Source organism: Phocoena sinus, chromosome 2 (genome assembly GCF_008692025.1).
Source record: "Phocoena sinus isolate mPhoSin1 chromosome 2, mPhoSin1.pri, whole genome shotgun sequence".
NCBI classification, from domain to species: Eukaryota; Metazoa; Chordata; class Mammalia; order Artiodactyla; family Phocoenidae; genus Phocoena; species Phocoena sinus.
In genome coordinates, this window is record NC_045764.1 from 64,062,190 (window position 1) to 64,080,988 (window position 18,799).

At 42.1% G+C, this 18,799-nt stretch overlaps 1 protein-coding gene across 2 annotated transcripts in view; it reads right to left on the reverse strand.

Moving 5' to 3' along the window:
- The window catches only part of THSD4 (thrombospondin type 1 domain containing 4), a 589,447-nt gene that overhangs the window by 31,948 nt on the left and 538,700 nt on the right, over positions 1-18,799 (reverse strand). For both annotated transcript variants that reach the window (XM_032623848.1, XM_032623849.1), the window contains 2 exons: positions 2,956-3,131; positions 438-534 (listed from right to left, as the gene is read on the reverse strand). In XM_032623848.1, coding sequence (XP_032479739.1) covers positions 438-534; positions 2,956-3,131 — 273 coding nt within the window. The remainder of the gene's footprint in view (positions 1-437; positions 535-2,955; positions 3,132-18,799) is intronic.

Consider the following 18,799-nt stretch of genomic DNA (forward strand, 5'->3'; position numbering starts at 1 on the left):
ATTCTTTCCCAGAGCCTGCACAGGGAGCACAGCCTGCCAACACCGTGATTCCTGCCCAGCAAAACCCATTTTGCACTTCTGACCTCCGGAACTATAAGACAGTAAATTTGTGTTACTTTATGCTCCTGAGTTTAAGGTCATTTGTTACAGCAGTGATAGGAAACTAATATAAAAGACATTTCAAAATGTTGAACTGGAAAGAGACTGAGAATGTTCACTTCATTTTTGAATCAAGTGAATGAAACACTCTTATCAGTGAGGGCTCAGGCAAATGGTGAGGCATCCTCTGATATCAAGGCCCACTGACTCTGAAATATGTGTCCATGGGTTTTCTCTGTGTTGACCGAGAGACAGAGGGCAGATACACAAGAAGAAGAGAGAAAGGGCGTTAAAAGGAAATGATCCGGAGTGACCGGCAGCAAAACCAGAAATTTTACCTGGTCTCCTGTGAGGCAGCACCTGTGGGCTGATGGCATTGTTCCCCATGATTACGTACTCGTAGTGGACTCCTGGATTAGGCTGCTGGTGTATCATCTGACAACACAAAGGTCAATGTCACTGCACTGGCACACATGCATATCCCCTTCCTGCTGGCTTTGGGCTCAATGGTGTAAGTGGCACTAACTATAAATGAGTGGACTGATTTACGTCTAATAATATTAGCAGACTGGTGACACACTAAACGAAAGCTATTTCCAGATGGCTTTTTGCTATCTGCTTTTGAAGAATGAAGAACGTAGTCTTTGAGAGAATAAGAAGAAAACTAGGTTGAAAGTCAAGATTTTATAAATTTTAAACAGGAAGATGGGAGCAATGGTAGGGAACCTTTCTGTCGGCTCCCAACCATCCTCTACCATTGCTTAGATTTTCCTCATGGCCCTCAAAATATCCAAAATAGACACTTAAGTTTACACCACAGAGAACCCGTTTGAACACTAGGTGGCGAGACAGAGTCATGTAAGGAAGGGCCAGACCTCTGGCAGCGTCACCCGGAGATCCCCTAGGTTCCTCCCAAGTCCTCTACCTGGCCCGGGATGCTGGCTCAGGAAGGGTCTGACCCAACCCTCTCCCTCATTGACTTTCTGGGTCCCATCCCCTCTCATCCATGGAAAGTTCCAGAACCACAGAGAGATGAAGTGAGGAAAACAGGTATAAGGGCAATAAGTCTCCTTGGGTCCTATTCTCTCAGGGACCCATGACAAAAGCTGCATAGGGCTGTGGAAGTCAGCAATTAAACATTGTCCGGGACAAGAACACAAAACAAACCAGCGTGGCTCAGCAGAATAAATCCCTCCCTATTAGCTTTGGAGCAGAAAATCCTTTGTGCTCATGGCTTTCCTGGAGGGAAGCAGGGTGGTGGGCTAAATGGAGCCGCGGAATGCAAATCTGTGGTGAAAATACGAGCCAGGCAAGGAGACAGGTCACGCTGTGATACTTCTGTCTCTACTGCTTTACGAAGGGGTTCTCCTCTTTACCCACTGGGTCACCTAGAGCAAGTCCCTCAATCTCATGGTTTTCGATTTCTTCATCTGGAGAAGCAGGAGGTGAGAATCCAGTTGATCTCTGAGGTCCTGTTAGCTACAGGCATTCTCTGAGTCACTCCTGCGTGGGTGGGTCCTGTTTGGTCCATGAGGGTGTCTATTCCACCCAGTTACATCATCAGCCTTTACCCCTTCCCTATGTGTGAAACGTGGCCTCCCGTCTAGAAATCACCCAACAGAAAGCGGACATGAGAACCCCTGGGCCCCCTACATCCAGAAACCATGGTGGGGAGCAGAGAACCCCCGAGGGACACGGTGGTGTGACCACAGGTCCTTGCTTTCTACTCCTAATCCCCTCACTTCTCTTTTCACACAATCCAACAGTCATTCTGGGGCCGGAAAGCCTTCCCCCCTCTACTGTGCCTCTTCTGTGTGAACATTCTGCCAGTGCAAACCTTGTCCCATTTATGAAATTATTACTGGCCACCACAACCCAGACCACCCATAGTGGGCCTTTAACAACCTGAGTTTTTACCCCTAATGCCATTCGAAACTTACCCGGAGACCAACACCAGCGGGACAGTCTATAAAAAAATATTCAGAATGAGCTATAACAAGACTTCCTTTGTAGTTTCTAGTCCATGAGCCACTAGGCCCAAAGGGAATGAACATGTAACTGTATAGTTAGACAAGTAATATTTATAAAATTCGAACTCGGCAAATATCAAGTAGACCAGCACGGCTTTGGAGATGGTGAGAGAATATATATCTATGGGTGAGCGCATTCTTTTTTATCAAAACGTGATTTTGAGCTTTTATTTCCGGTCCCCTTTTATTTCCTGATCTTTTTAAGAAGATTGGATTCTAGTGGTTTCTTTAAAAAAATAAGGACAATTTTTAACTCTGGGGCAACTTAATACTTTAGTTTCTTGTCAAAGAAATCAAAGTTCTGTCTTCTGCGAAGCAGGGAACGACTCGTAAATCTCTATATTGTTACTCCAAGCTTTATTGTGTCATCTGGAGGACTCTGGAGTTCTTGTTTCTTCACTTGCTTTAATAGAATTTGAAGAGGGCTGGGAACTGTGAGTGGTCTCGTCTTGCTTTAGGCATTTGCTTTCTTTTGCCATAAAAAGAAAACATGCCAAATTAGCTTAGGAGGAAAGTGACTGGAGGAGAGCCAATGCTCATGAAATAAAGGATATGTTTTGCCTCTGATTTGGTTCAACAAGTAAAATTGGTTTTACTGGCTCAATAAACGCTGAGGGTAATAAGCATCTGGGAGAGTTTAAGGTTTCTATGAGCTAGGTACATTCGGAGGTGAGGGGCAGAGAGGAATGCCAAGCATGTAAGGGCACCCCAAAAGGCGCCGCTCAAATGGTCTTATTGAGCGAGGGCAATATTTGTTGTTTATTTGTTCTAAGTGTGGTCCTGAGAAGCAAGAAGATACAAAATCCAGGCAAGAGTTCAAACTCACATAGACATCCAAGATCTCATTAGTGGGACCTTCGGCCAAAAAGGACTCTCCGGCAGTGCTCGAAATCTCATTTGGTCGCTTGTATGTGAACATGGTCCCTCCTCCTTCATATTTTCCAGGCCGGTCTATTGCCCAGTTCCCGTTGATGATGGAGCGGCCAGAACGACTTCGCAAGGCTGTTGAGAAAAATGCGAGTCCTCAGGTAAGCCCAGGTGTGCATGAGAAACTCACTGCCCCCTACTTGCTGGCTCTTTCCTTCATCAGGTTTGTCATTATGATCGACTATGTGCAGGGCACTGGCCTAGGCCCTGGAACAGGATGAGGCATCTAGATCACAGCCCTTCGGGCTTCATCACTTCTTCAACCCCCTTCAATCCCTTCTACCACTTGGACTTAGTCTAGAAAGGAAGGGTGGGAGTGGTTAGGAGAGAAGAATGTGGAAAATGAGAGAAAGGAGAAAGTTAGAGGTGGAAGATAAGGGGGCGGGGAAGGGAAACTGTGTTCTATCCCATTATCTAGGTGAGAGGTTGCATACTGGCAGCTCATGAGCTGCTTTTGGCCCACAAATGGAATTAGTTTAGCCATTGTAGTGTTCTTTTTTTGTAAATAATTGAAACCAAATTTAAGAATTGGGAGATTTCACATAAAAATTTTAGAGTTCTAGCTTCCCTTGTAGAACAAGAAGACATGTTAACCTTGGCTCCACATTCTCTCATGGCAGAGTCATGGAGCTGAGGAGGACTGCCTCTGTTAGATGGGGCCTGCGTGCTCTGGCTTGCCCTACTCCCCACCGCTCCCTAGTGATCCCCAACACTGAGGCTAAGTCTCAGTTTATTACCCATTTATTTATGAATATAGATTATTTATTCCATTTATGCTCATGCTGAATTAATATTTTCCTTATAGAATAGAAATTTTCTTAAAATTCTTCCTACTGGTATGTCTACTAAAAGCGGCAAAGCTAAAGACAGGCTAAAAGGGTCACAGGACTTTCTCCTACTTGGTCATCTTCATTCATTTGTATTATCTGACTTCTGTGGACTTTTGAGGGTGTAGCTATGTACCTACTCCCACATACACTGTCAGAATTCATCTTCACAACATTGCTAAGCAGATGTGCGTCCTCATCTTTCAGAACATGGTTCAAGTCTGAGAAGGAAGCTGTTCAAGTTCATGAAGACAAGTGACAGAACTGCTATTTGGAGTCCAATAACAGTGGACTCAGGAGGGAGGTAAGAACGGAGAAGAGGGGCAAGGAACAAGGTGTTAGAGTTATTGAGAGAAGAAAGGGCAGCATCTGAGAGCAGACTTGACTCCCTTAGGCATTTGGTACCTTGAAACCCACAAGCGAATGGCAAATTGGATTTAAAGGAGATCCCATTTTAAGTGGCATGGTCAACAGTGGGCCTGTGACAGTCACTGGCTCTGTGTACTTGCAATTTACATAGTTACTAAACTTAATTTTTTTACAATGTATTTTGAAAAAAATTTACACATAAACGAAAGTAGTGAGAACGGTATAATAAACCTCCATGTACCCATCCAGCTTCAATAATTATCAACTCCTGGCTTAGCTTTTTTCACTTCGCAAATCCCAGACACTATTTATCCTTACATTTTTCAGTAGGTGTCTCTAAAATATAAGGACTCTTTGTTTCTTAAAGCCAGTTTCAGCAGCGTTTTCTACAATGGGTCTTCCCAGACCTGCAGAGTCAGAAGCTGCTCTGAGAGGTGGAAGAGCCCCCAAGGTTGAGGTGGCCTCCCCTGCAGACTCTCTCCCTGGCTGGCTTGTTGCCATGGCTCCTGGGAGACCACAGCTGTGGAACATCAAATACCAAATTAGAAAATCACTTCAGCTTACTGAGTGGCAAGGAAGGGTCAAGAGTAGAGACTGAGGATGAATAGGTTTGGGGCTGTTTTCTCTCAAAACCACACTTCTTGAGAGTGGTCCATATGGTGTCTCCGTGTTTTCACTTCCCATTCATTTCTCAATCATCTCCAGTCTGACCCCTGCCCCCATTATTTCACTGTAACAGTTCAAATGAACGTCACCAGGACCTCCATGTTGCCCATTCCAATGGGCATTTTCCAGCCTTCCTCTTATTAGATGTCTCAGCAGCATTTGGCACTACTGGCTGCTACATTCTATTTGAAACCTTCTTTCACTGGTTTCTGGGACACCTCACTCAGCTCTCGGGCTGCTCACCTGTTCTTTCTTTTTTTGTCTCATCTTCCTCTACTTGGCCATTAAATGTTAGTGTTCCTTAAGGCTTCAGAGTAGAGCTGATTTGGGTGCTGTACTCCTTTCATGGGTGATTGCATCTTTGCCCATGGCTTTAATTACTATACTCCAGTGACTTCCATATTTATGTCTCCAATCCAGACTTTTCCTCTGGTCCCAGGCTTATGGGATTTTAGTTCCCTGACCAGGGATTGAACCCAGGCCCTCAGCAGTGAGAGTGCGGAGTCCTAACCACTGGACCACGAGGGAACTCCCTGGTCCCAGACTTTTATATCTAATTAGCTATTTGACAGCTTCACGCAGATGTGTTGTGTAAGCCTGAATTCATCCTTGACCTCTTCCAGTATTTCTTTTTTTAACTGAAGTATAGTTTATTTACAATATTATATTAATTTCAGGTTTACGGCATAATGATTTAGTATTTTTACATATTATACTCGCTTTCCTCTCCCCTTTGGTAACCTCTAGTTTGTTTTCTATGTCTATGACTCCATTTCTGTTTTGCATATACATTCATTTATATTATTTTTTTAGACTCCACATATAACTGATATCATATAGTGTTTTTCTCTGTCCTACGTATTACACTAAGCATAATATTCTCTAACTCCATTCATGTTGCTGCAAATGGAAGAATTTCATTCTTTTTATGGCTGAGTAATATTATATATATATGTAATGGAATATATTATATATATATATCACATCTTCTTTATCCATTTATCTGTTGACGGGCACTTGGTTTGCTTCCATATCTTGGCTATATTGTTAATAGTGCTGCTATGTCCATACATCTTTTTGAATTAATGTTTTAGTTTTTTTTTGAGGAGTAGAACTGCTGGATCATATGGTGGTTCTTATTTCAGTAAATGGTACCACCATCCATCTAATTAGGAACCTAGGAATCATCCTGGACACTTCCTCCCTTCCTTATCCCTTATATCCAATCCATCATCAAATTTTATTTGACCTTCTCCATATTTCTTGAACTCATCTACTTCTGTCTCTTTTTTTTTTTTTTGCGGTACGCGGGCCTCTCACTGTTGTGGCCTCTCCTGTTGCGGAGCACAGGCCCCGGACGCACAGGCTCAGAGGCCATGGCTCACGGGCGTAGCCGCTCCGCGGCATGTGGGATCTTCCTGGACCGGGGCACGAACCCGTGTCCCCTGCATCGGCAGGCAGACTCTCAACCACTGCGCCACCAGGGAAGCCCTCATCTACTTCTCTTCATGTCCACTGTCATAATCCAGGGCCAAGGTACCATCAGATTTCATATGGACTAACTCAAAAACCTTCTGACTGGTCCTCCTGTTTACCTTCTTTTCAGCCAGAGTGATCTTTTCAGAATGCAGATTTGATAACCAACTGCGGCTCAAAACCCTTCAATACTTTCTATTTCTCTAGGAGAAGAACCCCTCAATCATCAATGGGGTCAGGGCCCAGGTGATGTAGTCCAGCCTCATCTTGTGTCACTGTTATTCTACTCTCTGTGCTCTGATCCCTGGCCGCCTTTTAGCTCATCTGATACATCACATTCCCTCCAAAATGCTGTTCCTTCTTCCAGAAATGCTTTCCCTAACCACAAATCCTATTTGTTCTTTAGATGTCAGCTACTTCAGGTAATCTTCTCCTACCCTCAGTCCAGGTCTCTCTCTTCTCACATGCTCTAAGAGATGCAAGAGGCCTTTCCTTCAAGGCACTTGACTCAGTCTGTACATACACCCATTCAGAGCATGACTTGGTTAATGTTTGTGTCCCAGTACTGTAAGCTCCCAAAGGGCAAAGACAGTGGTGTTTCCTCACCAACAATGGTGAGCTCTAGTGCCCAGCATACTGCTCACCATGTAGTAGGAACTTAATACTTACGGAATGCAAAAATATCTAGTAGAAAAAGGCAACAGTTCAAAAGAAAGACAGGCAAAGAATGATAAGTAGGCAATGCACAGAAAACCAAATACAAATTCCACAAGCAAATGAAAAGATGCTCTACCTTACTTATAATTTAAGAAATGCAAGTCAAAACCACAATGTAATATTCTTGACCTACCAGATCAGCAAATGTTTAAAAAATTTAATACTGCCAGAATTGATATGTGTGTGAACAAGCAAGCACCCATGACATTGTTGGTGGGAATGTAAACCGATTCAACCTTGGAGGGCAGTTTGGTTACAATCTGTTCTCAGGTCAAGAGGATGTTTAAATGCCCATCCTCTTGACGTGAGCATTGTACTTCTAGGAAACTACTTGAGGGCTAGCCTTCTAAGTATACAAACGTGTTTTTAATAAGGATATTCTCTGCAGACTGTTTTAACTTGAGAAAAACTAAGGCTCACCTAAATATCCATTAGTAGAGGATTGCTTATGTAAATTGTCACCCTGGATAGTCATGCAATGGCCTATCACGTGGCCCTAAAAATGATAAGGCAGGTCTGTGTACGTGGGTATGAAAAGAACTCTGCGATACATTAAAAAAAAATTTTGTTTTTCTTACTTGAATACTTTTTCATTTTGGCCACACAGTGGGCATGTGGGATCTTAGTTCCCTGATCAGGGGTCGAACCCGCGCCCCCTGCAGTGGAAGCGTAGAGTCTTAACCACTGGACCGCCAGGGAAGTCCCTGTGATATGCTTTTAAATAAAAACATATACATAAAACATGTAGACACACAGAGAAAACATTTCAGGGAAAGATGGTTCTAAAACTGTTAACATTTGGGGACAGGAACTGGGGTTTAGGTTGGGATGGGAGATTAGAAGGGAGACATTTATTTCCCATTTTGTATCTTTTTACTACCATTTAAAAATTTTTTTACCATATGCATATATTACTTTCTTACTTTCTTTGAAGCTTAAAATTTTTAATTAATATAAAGGACAAGGTACTACAGAAATACTACTAAGGGATATAAAGATTTTGCCTTTTTTTTTTTACAGCTTCTCCTTAAAAGACCATTCAGAGCATCAAGAGCTCAGAATTAAGGTAGGTTCTGGCTAAGATTTTATTGCTTTTAATGGCAGTATTGTAGAAGAGGTTATTATCTAGAAACCAAAAAGTCCATTAAAGAACATTTGAAGTACTGTATGGGAGAGAGCATCAAAGGCCCCCCAGGAAATAAAACATTGGGATCCTGAGTCTTTTTACCATCCACTACTGTTACCTGTACATTCCCTCTAAAGGTTTAGATGAATCTTTAATCATATAATAGCAAAGCATTAAAAAAAAAGCGCCACATCAGATATTTAGTAAACATGGTCCTGATTCCATATGCCCACAGGTTAGCTTCTGAAATAGCTCCAAAACTAGCCCCCATATGGTCTGGCCTTGCATATTGAAAACAGCTGCATCTACAATTTCTGTGCCTGTAAGCAGTTCCAGAGCTATTAATGGTGTCCAGAGCTAGCCCACAAAAAGGTGCAGGTGACCCATGGTTCTTGCTAATGAGTGTGTTCACTAAAGGTCTAGCTTTGGCAAAGCCTATTCGAAAGGCAACTTCACAACTATGTCAATAAGAGGAAATCTCCATTCTTGTTAGACATTTGGGTTTTATTCCAGTTTTAGTTGTCAACGCTGAGCATAGATATTTGGCCTAAACTATCTGCACCAATAATGCCTTTCTCCAAGGTTCATATAGGAATTGCTAATATGTCCAAGCCCTGCTTCTCATATACCTTATCCCACCATCTTATTTTATTTTTATTTATTTATTTTTGGCTGCATTGGGTCTTTGTTGCTGCACGTAGGGGGCTTCCTGTAGTTGCAGTGAGCGGGGGCTACTCTTCCTTGAGGTGGGCAGGCATCTCATTGTGGTGGCTTCTCTTGTTGCAGAGCACGGGCTCTAGGCGTGTAGTCTTCAGTAGTTGTGGCTCGTGGGCTCTAGGCACGCAGGCTTCAGTAGTTGTGATGCATGGGCTTAGTTGCTCCGTGGCATGTGGGATCTTCCCGGACTAGGGCTCGAACCCATGTCCCTTCCACTGGCAGGCAGATTCTTAAACAACTGCGCCACCAGGGAAGCCTTATCCCACCATCTTAATGCCTACTGTTGATGACCCAAACACTGGCTTCCACAATCAAATAAAGAAGGTGGTTTCCTTACAGCAAACAGATCACTGTGATCTAGATGTCTGTTTCTTCCCTTGGAAATGAAGCTTAAGTTCCTCCTATTAACAAAATTCCAAGCTTCTTAATGTTTCACCCATTCTTAGAAGCTATTAGGGAAGCAGCGCAACAAACTTAAGGGTGAAGGGGTCAGACGTCACTGGCCACTGCCGTGATGTAGCTGAAGGTTTGGAGTCCTGATGTTTTCAGTCTTAATTCCACAGAAGCCCACATATGGGCATGATCCCAAGTGAGCCGCAGAATATTTTAGCTAATCCTGAAAATGGAACACAACTATTCACTTCACACTACCACCATGGAGGGGTCTGTCAATTACATCTTTATTTTCACCAGCTTCCAAGTGAAATTTAGCATTCCTTCTATTATAAATGTAGGCAACAAACCATAACAGTATTAGCAGTACTGTGGCTTTGTCACCAATAGAAATCACTTGTCTATTCACAAGACATTGTGGATGTCACAGATATTATGAAATATTGTTAAATAACTCATCACTATTTTGGAATTGCAACAGTTATTAGACCCTCCATGAGATCACCTATTTTAATGTTAAAGGAGCATGTTACTATGTATAGTAAAAATTGGTTTTCTAAAGTGTTTTGATAATTAGGTATAACTGGTTTCCTTTGGATTTTTCTGTATCTTATTTTATGGATTTAAAAACATTATTCTGAGAAGGTATCCATAGACTGCCAAGGGAGTCCATGGAACATGAAAATGGAGAACATCTGGTCTAGTGATTATGGTTTTCAAAACACAAATGAACTCATAATATGAATGCCAATCCTATAGGGCAAGCAGGACACGTATTATCTTTATCATACAGATGAGGAAATAGGTTCAGAGAGATTAAGTTGTTTGCTCAAGGTCACAGACTATTCGGTAGCATTTAGGACTTGGACGTTGATGCTCTAATTCCACATTCATGCAATTACACCAGTAATCCTCGAAGTGTGGTCCTTGGACCAGCATCCCCTGGAAGCTGGTAGATATGTAGGTTCAGGCCGGCTGAATCAGAAACATGGGTAAAGTCCAGAATTCAGGTTTAGCAAGCCCTCCAGGTGGTTGTGGTACATTTAAAGTTGGAGAAGCACTACACACCTTCCTGCCCTCCTCTCTTATTTTTGAGTCCTGATCAAAACAGAAGGATTCTCAGTCGAGGGAGAAATGGTTTCACTTCTCATATACTGGCTTTGCCTGGGCAATAGGGCCCACACTGAGAGGAGGGGAGCAAAAGGTCCAGTCTGGGGGTTGATACCTATGTTCCTTCCACCCTATCCCTGAAGCTCTCTCCATAGCACTCTCCCACCCTGTCTTCGAGCATTTAGGATTCCCATGACTTTTCCATGGATTTCAAGTTACCAGTAAGCAATCCCAGAGGACACTTATCATCGCGTGACTTTACACACAAAGCATAAACCATTAAGGGTTTGGATTGTGATTAACCCTTGGAGTGTGTGTGTAGAAGACAGTCCAATTCAACTCAACAAAAAATTATATCAAGACACTGAGTAAGCCCACGTACTGTACTGTTAAATCCTTGGATGCACAACTTTTTTCCCCATTTCCCCATTACTGACACTGGATGTGTATTACAACAGAAAAGCAGTAGTTGTCAGGCAGATGATTAAGTTCTGATAGAGTTGTCATTTCCTGAACACATGTGAATTTGGTCCGATTCAGTCATTTCAGTGGAGTTAATTGCATTGGCAGCCCAATTTATAGCTGTATTAAATTAAAAAAATAGGTTATAACTCACATATAGTAAAGTATTTAAATGATAAGTTTATAGCTTGATGATTTTTTTATATTTGTATTACGCCTGTGTTACTACTACCTGGATAAAATACAGAACATTCCAGTCCCCCACAAACCTCCTTCTGGTCCCCTCAGAGTCTTTACCCCATCCTCATAAGTCTTGAACGTTGCCACTACTCTGCTGTCTAGAGCCACAGTTTCCCTGTTTTTGAATTTCATATAAATGGAATAATAACATACATATTCTCTTGCATTGGACATCTTTTACTTAACTTGATGCCCATGAGACTCATCCACTTTGTTGCATTTATCAGTAGTTCATTCTTTTTCATAGCAATTTAGTATCATATAAATATGCCATGATTTACTTTTCTATTGTTGATTGACTTTTGGGTGTTTCCAGTTTTTGGCTCCTTTGGGTAAAGCTGCTATAAGACATTCTTGTATGTTTTTGGTGGACATAAGTTCTCATTTCTGTTGGGAATATACCCAGAAGTAGAATTGCTGTGTTAAAGGCATATGTATGCTTAGTTGCAGTAGGCACTGCCAAACATTTTTCCAAAGTGGCTGGACTTGCTGTTGGGAGCCAGGGATCTCACCATGGAAAAGGAGGCATACAAATATGGAATGGGGGAAGGCAACACAGAACACTGTGGGGCATGGATTTAAATTTAAGATATCAATGTGAATTCATAATTTTGAAATCATGTATATGTAGGTATATGTGCATGTTTATATGTACACCGTATATATGTATACGTATGTGAGTATGTATATTTTTGTTGTGTTTGCATATGTATACATACATGCATATATTTCCTAGCTCTGTCTGCTAAGAGGGTTAAGAAGCAGAGACACCCCACTAGCAATAAGCATACCCTGCACCTTAATCTTGGTCTCTAATACCATTCCCCATGAAAAGGCACCCTTATTTGGAGAAATGACTAGTTCCAGGGATGGGGCTGGGTAGGTATAAGATAAGCCTGGAAGTAAGGAAGTGTTCACAAAGATGATGGGGACATGTCACAAGGACATAGGAGTCACCTTGAAGAAGCTCCTATTGGCCACATCTGAGACAGTTTGAGCACCCAAATAAGTATGGTAACAAATTACAAATTACTGAAAGAAAAGGAAATTCATGAGCTCATACCAATAATAAGTAGATAAATAAATACATGGGGGAGAAGGGAGGGCTCTTGCTTATGAAAAATTTCAAGGGCCGACTGGTAAATATAGAGAGAGTGCTGGAGTTGGAAAATCATTTTGCAATCGTCATTGTAAACATTGGATCAGCCAGAAATCATCAACACACACTAAACCTTGGGGGGAAATTTTGATGTGGAGCAATATATTCCAGTGGTCTTGTCAGCCCCTCAGACTGCTTATTAGTTGCAAGGGAGAAAAAGAAAGGGTAATTATCCAGTGAAGAAACTGGGCAACACTTTACCAGGTGATCAAAATTAACAGCACCAGTGAGAAAAGGTAGACACTGTGTATCTCCTGACGTGGTACCTTGCAAAGGGCACACCACCCCTAACCCAGGGTTCAGCTGAGAGTGTATAACTTTAATCTAGTCATGAGAAACATCAGACAGCGAGGAACACTTAAATTTTTTTAAGGGTGGGGGACTGTATTCTTAAAAAATGTCAATACGATAAAAGACAAAGTCTGTGGAAACATTTGAGATTAAATGAGGAGAGGGAGAAATGTCAAATGAATGCAGTACCTAGCCTAGATTTGCTCCTGAACTGGAGGAAGAAAGTGCTATAAAGGACATTATTAGATCAACTGACAAAACTGGAGTATGGATGGTAAATTAAATACTTGTAAATTTTATCTTTATTGGGGTATAACTGCTTTATAGTGGTGTGTTAGTTTCTGCTTTATAACAAAGTGAATCAGTTATACATATACATATGTTCCCATATCTCTTCCCTCTTGCGTCTCCCTCCCTCTCACCCTCCCTATCCCACCCCTCCAGGTGGTCACAAAGCACCGAGCTGATCTCCCTGTGCTATGCGGCTGCTTCCCACTAGCTATCTACCTTACGTTTGGTAGTGTATATATGTCCATGCCTCTCTCTCGCTTTGTCACAGCTTACCCTTCCCCCTCCCCATATCCTCAAGTCCCTTCTCCAGTAGGTCTGTGTCTTTATTCCTGTCTTACCCCTTATTCATGACTTTTTTTTCCCTTAAATTCCATATATATGTGTTAGCATACGGTATTTGTCTTTCTCTTTCTGACTTACTTCACTCTGTATGACAGACTCTAGGTCCATCCACCTCATTACAAATAGCTCAATTTCGTTTCTTTTTATGGCTGAGTAATATTCCATTGTATATATGTGCCACATCTTCTTTATCCATTCATCCGATGACGGACGCTTAGGTTGTTTCCGTCTCCTGGCTGTTGTAAATAGAGCTGCAGTGAACATTTTGGTACATGACTCTTTTTGAATTATGGTTTTCTCAGGGTATATGCCCAGTAGTGGGATTGCTGGGTCATATGGCAGTTCTATTTGTAGTTTTTTAAGGAACCTCCATACTGTTCTCCATAGTGGCTGTACCAATTCACACTCCCACCAGCAATGCAAGAGTGCTCCCTTTTCTCCACACCCTCTCCAGCATTTATTGTTTCTAGATTTTTTTTTTAACATCTTTATTGGGGTATAAGTGCTTTACAATGGTGTGTTAGTTTCTGCTTTATTACAAAGTGAATCAGTTATACATATACATATGTTCCCATATGTCTTCCCTCTTGCGTCTCCCTCCCTCCCACCCTCCCTATCCCACCCCTCCAGGCTGTCACAAAGCACCGAGCCGATATCCCTGTGCCATGCGGCTGCTTCCCACTAGCTATCTTCCTTTACCTTTGTTAGTGTGTATATGTCCATGACTCTCTCTCGCCCTGTCACTGCTCACCCTTCCCTCTCCCCATATCCTCAAGTCTGTTCTCCAGTAGGTGTGTCTTTATTCCTGTCTTACCCCTAGGTTCTTCATGACATTTTTTTCCTTAAATTCCATATATATGTGTTAGCATACGGTATTTGTCTTTTTCTTTCTGACTTACTTCACTCTGTATGACAGACTCTAGGTCTATCCACCCCATTACAAATAACTCAATTTCGTTTCTTTTTAAGGCTGAGTAATATTCCATTGTATATATGTGCCACATCTCCTTTATCCATTCATCTGATGATGGGCACTTAGGTTGTTTCCATCGCCGGGCTATTGTAAATAGAGCTGCAATGAACATTTTGGTACATGACTCTTTTTGAATTTTGGTTTTCTCAGGGTATATGCCCAGGAGTGGGATTGCTGGGTCATATGGTAGTTCTATTTGTAGTTTTTTAAGGAACCTCCATACTGTTCTCCATAGTGGCTGAACCAATTCCCATTCCCACCAGCAGTGCAAGAGTGTTCCCTTTTCTCCACACCCTCTCCAGCATTTATTGTTTCTAGATTTTTTGATGATGGCCATTCTGACTGGTGTGAGATGATATCTCATTGTAGTTTTGATTTGCATTTCTCTAATGATTAATGATGTTGAGCATTCTTTCATGTGTTTGTTGGCAGTCTGTATATCTTCTTTGGAGAAATGTCTATTTAGGTCTTCTGCCCATTTTTGGATTGGGTTGTTTGTTTTTTTGTTATTGAGCTGCATGAGCTGCTTGTAAATTTTGGAGATTAATCCTTTGTCAGTTGCTTCATTTGCAAATATTTTCTCCCATTCTGAGGGTTGTCTTTTGGTCTTGTTTATGGTTTCCTTTGCTGTGCAAAAGCTTTGAAGTTTCATTAGGTCCCATTTGTCTATTTTTGTTTTTATTTCCATTACTCTAGGAGGTGGGTCAGAAAGGATCTTGCTGTGATTTATGTCATAGAGTGTTCTTCCTATGTTTTCCTCTAAGAGTTTGATAGTTTCTGGCCTTACATTTAGGTCTTTAATCCATTTTGAGCTTATTTTTGTGTATGGTGTTAGGGAGTGATCTAATCTCATACTTTTACATGTACCTGTCCAGTTTTCCCAGCACCACTTATTGAAGAGGCTGTCCTTTCTCCACTGTACATTCCTGCCTCCTTTATCAAAGATAAGGTGACCATATGTGCGTACGTTTATCTCTGGGCTTTGTATCCTGTTCCATTGATCTATCTTTCTGTTTTTGTGCCAGTACCATACTGGCTTGATTACTGTAGCTTTATAGTATAGTCTGAAGTCAGGGAGCCTGATTCCTCCAGCTCCGTTTTTAGTTCTCAAGATTGCTTTGGCTATTCAGGGTCTTTTGTGTTTCCATACAAATTGTGAAATTTTTTGTTCTAGTTCTTGTAAATGTTGTGTCAATGTAAATGTGTGAAGTTGCAGGCTATCCTATGGTTACGTAAGAGAGTATTCCCATTCTTAGCAAATACTAACTGAAACTGGGGTATTTGTAGATAAAGGGCTGTGGTACATGTAACTTACCCTCAAATGGTTCAGAGGGAAAAAATATAGGTGACTCTGAATAAGTAAATACAGGGGTTCTCTGTCCTATTTTAACTTTTTCAACATTTATTCAATAATTTGAATTCAAATTATTTCCACATAAAAACTTTTTTTTTAATAAAAACAAGATGACGGGCTTCCCAGGTGGCGTAGTGGTTGAGAGTCCGCCTGCTGATGCAGGGGACACGGGTTCGTGCCTGGGTCCAGGAAGATCCCACATGCCGCGGAGCGGCTGGGCCCGTGAGACATGGCCGCTGAGCCTGTGTGTCCGGAGCCTGTGCTCCACAGCTGGAGAGGGCACAACAGTGAGAGGCCCGCGTAACACACACAAAAAACCCCCAAAACCAAAAAAAACACAAGATGACTCCTTCTCCCCCAGATACTCACACTCATATCTCCCCATTGATCTGGATTTAATTGGTTGAGGTACAGCTTGCACAGCGAGTGATTTAAAAGCTCCCAGGTGATACTAGTGTACAGCCAGGACTGGATTAGGAACAGAATTTCCAAAGCAGAAGTAGGTGCCACTGTTTCCTGCATCCTGAACCACAAGTGTGTTGCTCCCCATCTATTTTTCTAAAGCTTTGAGCTAACCTTCAGTGGATAACTTCTAGAAATACATAATGTGATGAAGGGGAAACAGCGTGTATAATCAAACAAGAAGTTCAGACAAAGCCCCGGTATTCTCTAATGTGCTCTGAACATCTACCGATAGGTAAGAGATTGTCATACTGAGTGAGGTAAATCAGACAGAGGAAGACACATACCATATGATATCACTTATATGTGGAATCTCAAAAAATGGTACACATGAACTTATTTAGAAAACAGAAATAGAGTCACAGATGTATCAGTAAAAAACGAACTTATGGTTACTGGGGGGAAAGGGATAAACTGGGAGATTGGGATTGACATGTACACACCACTATATATAAAATAGATAACTAATAAGGACCTACTGTATAGCACAGGGAACTCTACTTGATACTCTGTAATGACCTATATGGGAAAAGAATCTAAAAAAGAGTGGATATATGTATATGTATAACTGATTCACTTTGCTGTACACCTGAAACTAACACAATATTGTAAATCAACGATACTCCAATAAAAATTAATTAAAAAAACATGCTGTAGGGAGACCATGTGCACAGATCACACAAAACATTCTGTCACTGTGATGCTCTACAGAGCTGCCAAAGACCAAAAGTGGTGCAAAAAAAGTTTTAGGATCTGAGTATGAAGAAGGCTTAGAGTGCAACGTCGATGCAACTTTGAAAGAAGTAGCATCTATACATAAATATATGTTATGGCTGGTTTCTATTATCAAGTTTATTTCCCTGAACTATATGTGTATATACCTGCCTCGCTTGACAGAAGGTGAGTGCTTTAAAGGCAGATACTGTGACATGTACATGTTTGCCCCACTACTTAGCTTTCGCTTGGCACTTAATAAATGCTTATTGAATAGAAGTAAATTATTAGGTGTATTGTTCCTTTTTTGTTTCTTTTTGGCTGCGTCGGGTCTTTTCGTTGCGGCATGTGGGAACTTTCGTTGTGGCATGCGGGCTCTTCGTTGGGGCACATGGGCTTCTCTGTAGTTGTGGCGCGTGGGCTCCAGAGCATGTGGGATCTGTAGTGGCGGCACACCGACTCTGTAGTTGTGGTGCGTGAGCTTAGCTGCCCTGCGGCATGTGGGATCTTAGTTCCCCGACCAGAGATCAAACCCGTATCCCCTGCATTGGAAGGCGGATTCTTAACCACTGGACCACCAGGGAAGTCCTTGTATTGTTCCGATCTATCTTATTTTAACTTTGGAGTTCAGATAAGAGGCTCTTGAAAGCTCCTTAAAGTCCTGCTTTTATCTAGATGCTCCTGTTTAAGAATTTCAATCTCAAAAATGTCCTCCATTCCTCCTGGTCAAAATGGTAAATGCATGCAGTGATGCCTAAAAAGTCTGTTAAAAAAAATGACAAAAAAAAGCGCAACATCTCTCTTTGGGTAGATCCAGGTCCAGTCTGATAAAATGTCCAGATTATGGTTTCTGTTAAACAAATATACACACATATCACACTGATTTTTTTCAGTTCAGATTACTTTGGCATTTTGAGTTTGGAAAGAATTGAACCTGTGTGATTTTCTACAACATGATGTAACACATTTGGACTGAAAATCAGAGTATCAGAGAAAGAAGGTTGGCTTTCTCTTTGGCACTGTGTGATTACAGGTTGTGAGGGGTTTGAATAAAGGGAACTGCCAAGTCCCTGTTATTTAATTCCTAAATTATGGCTAAGTACAGCTAATTCTCATTCTTTACAATATTAACATTTGATTTATTTTGACTCCAAATTTCCTTTGAATGCTTACTAACTATAAAGAAAGTTTGTGTTTTTTTTTTTTTTTTTTTTTTTTTTTTTTCAGTACACGGGCCTCCCACCGCTGTGGCCTCTCCCGTTGTGGAGCACGGGTTCAGGACGCACAGGCCCAGCGGCCATGGCTCATGGGCCCAGCTGCTCCGTGGCACGTGGGATCCTCCCAGACCAGGGCACAAACCCGCGCCCCCTGCATCGGCAGGCCGAATCTCAACCACTGCACCACCAGGGAAGCCCAAGTTTGTGTATTTTTAAGCTCCAAATAATGTTGTATGAAATAGATCCCATCTGTGGTTTAAGTAAGATAATAAGCTAAGCAAAGAGGTACTGGGGGGCTGTAAAGGTAAGACACAGCCCACAACTTTGGGAGCTTAGACACATACTAATATGATGTGAATAGAGAGACTGGTAAAATTTCCATGGGGTGCAGAGGATCACAGCAGGGGGTGTCGGTGGTGTCTGAGCAGGAATTTGCAGGGTGAGAAGCAGTTCACCAGGCAGAGGATGGCGGGGTAGGGGGAGGAATTCAGGGGAGAACAGAGAAGGACATGGACAAAGGCAGAGGCCAGAAGAGGCCTGACCTTGGAGGGGTGGGGGACAGTCTGGTGCGGTTAGAGAAGGGGCATCATGGGGTAGTGGGGGCTGGAGTAGAGCAGGGCGGGGGTGTGGAGAGAGGCCCTGGAGGTGAGGTGGGAAGTGAATGCTGTGGACAGACTGTGAGGGCTGGATGGTGGGCACTGGGGAGCCATGAAAGGTTTTTGATCAGGAGAGGGACAGCTGAGATCTGGTTTTAGGAGAGAACACTGGATGCTGAATAGGAGAGGCCCCAAAGTTCATGACCACCACAGTTTCTGAGCAACCACCATGCCTCATGGA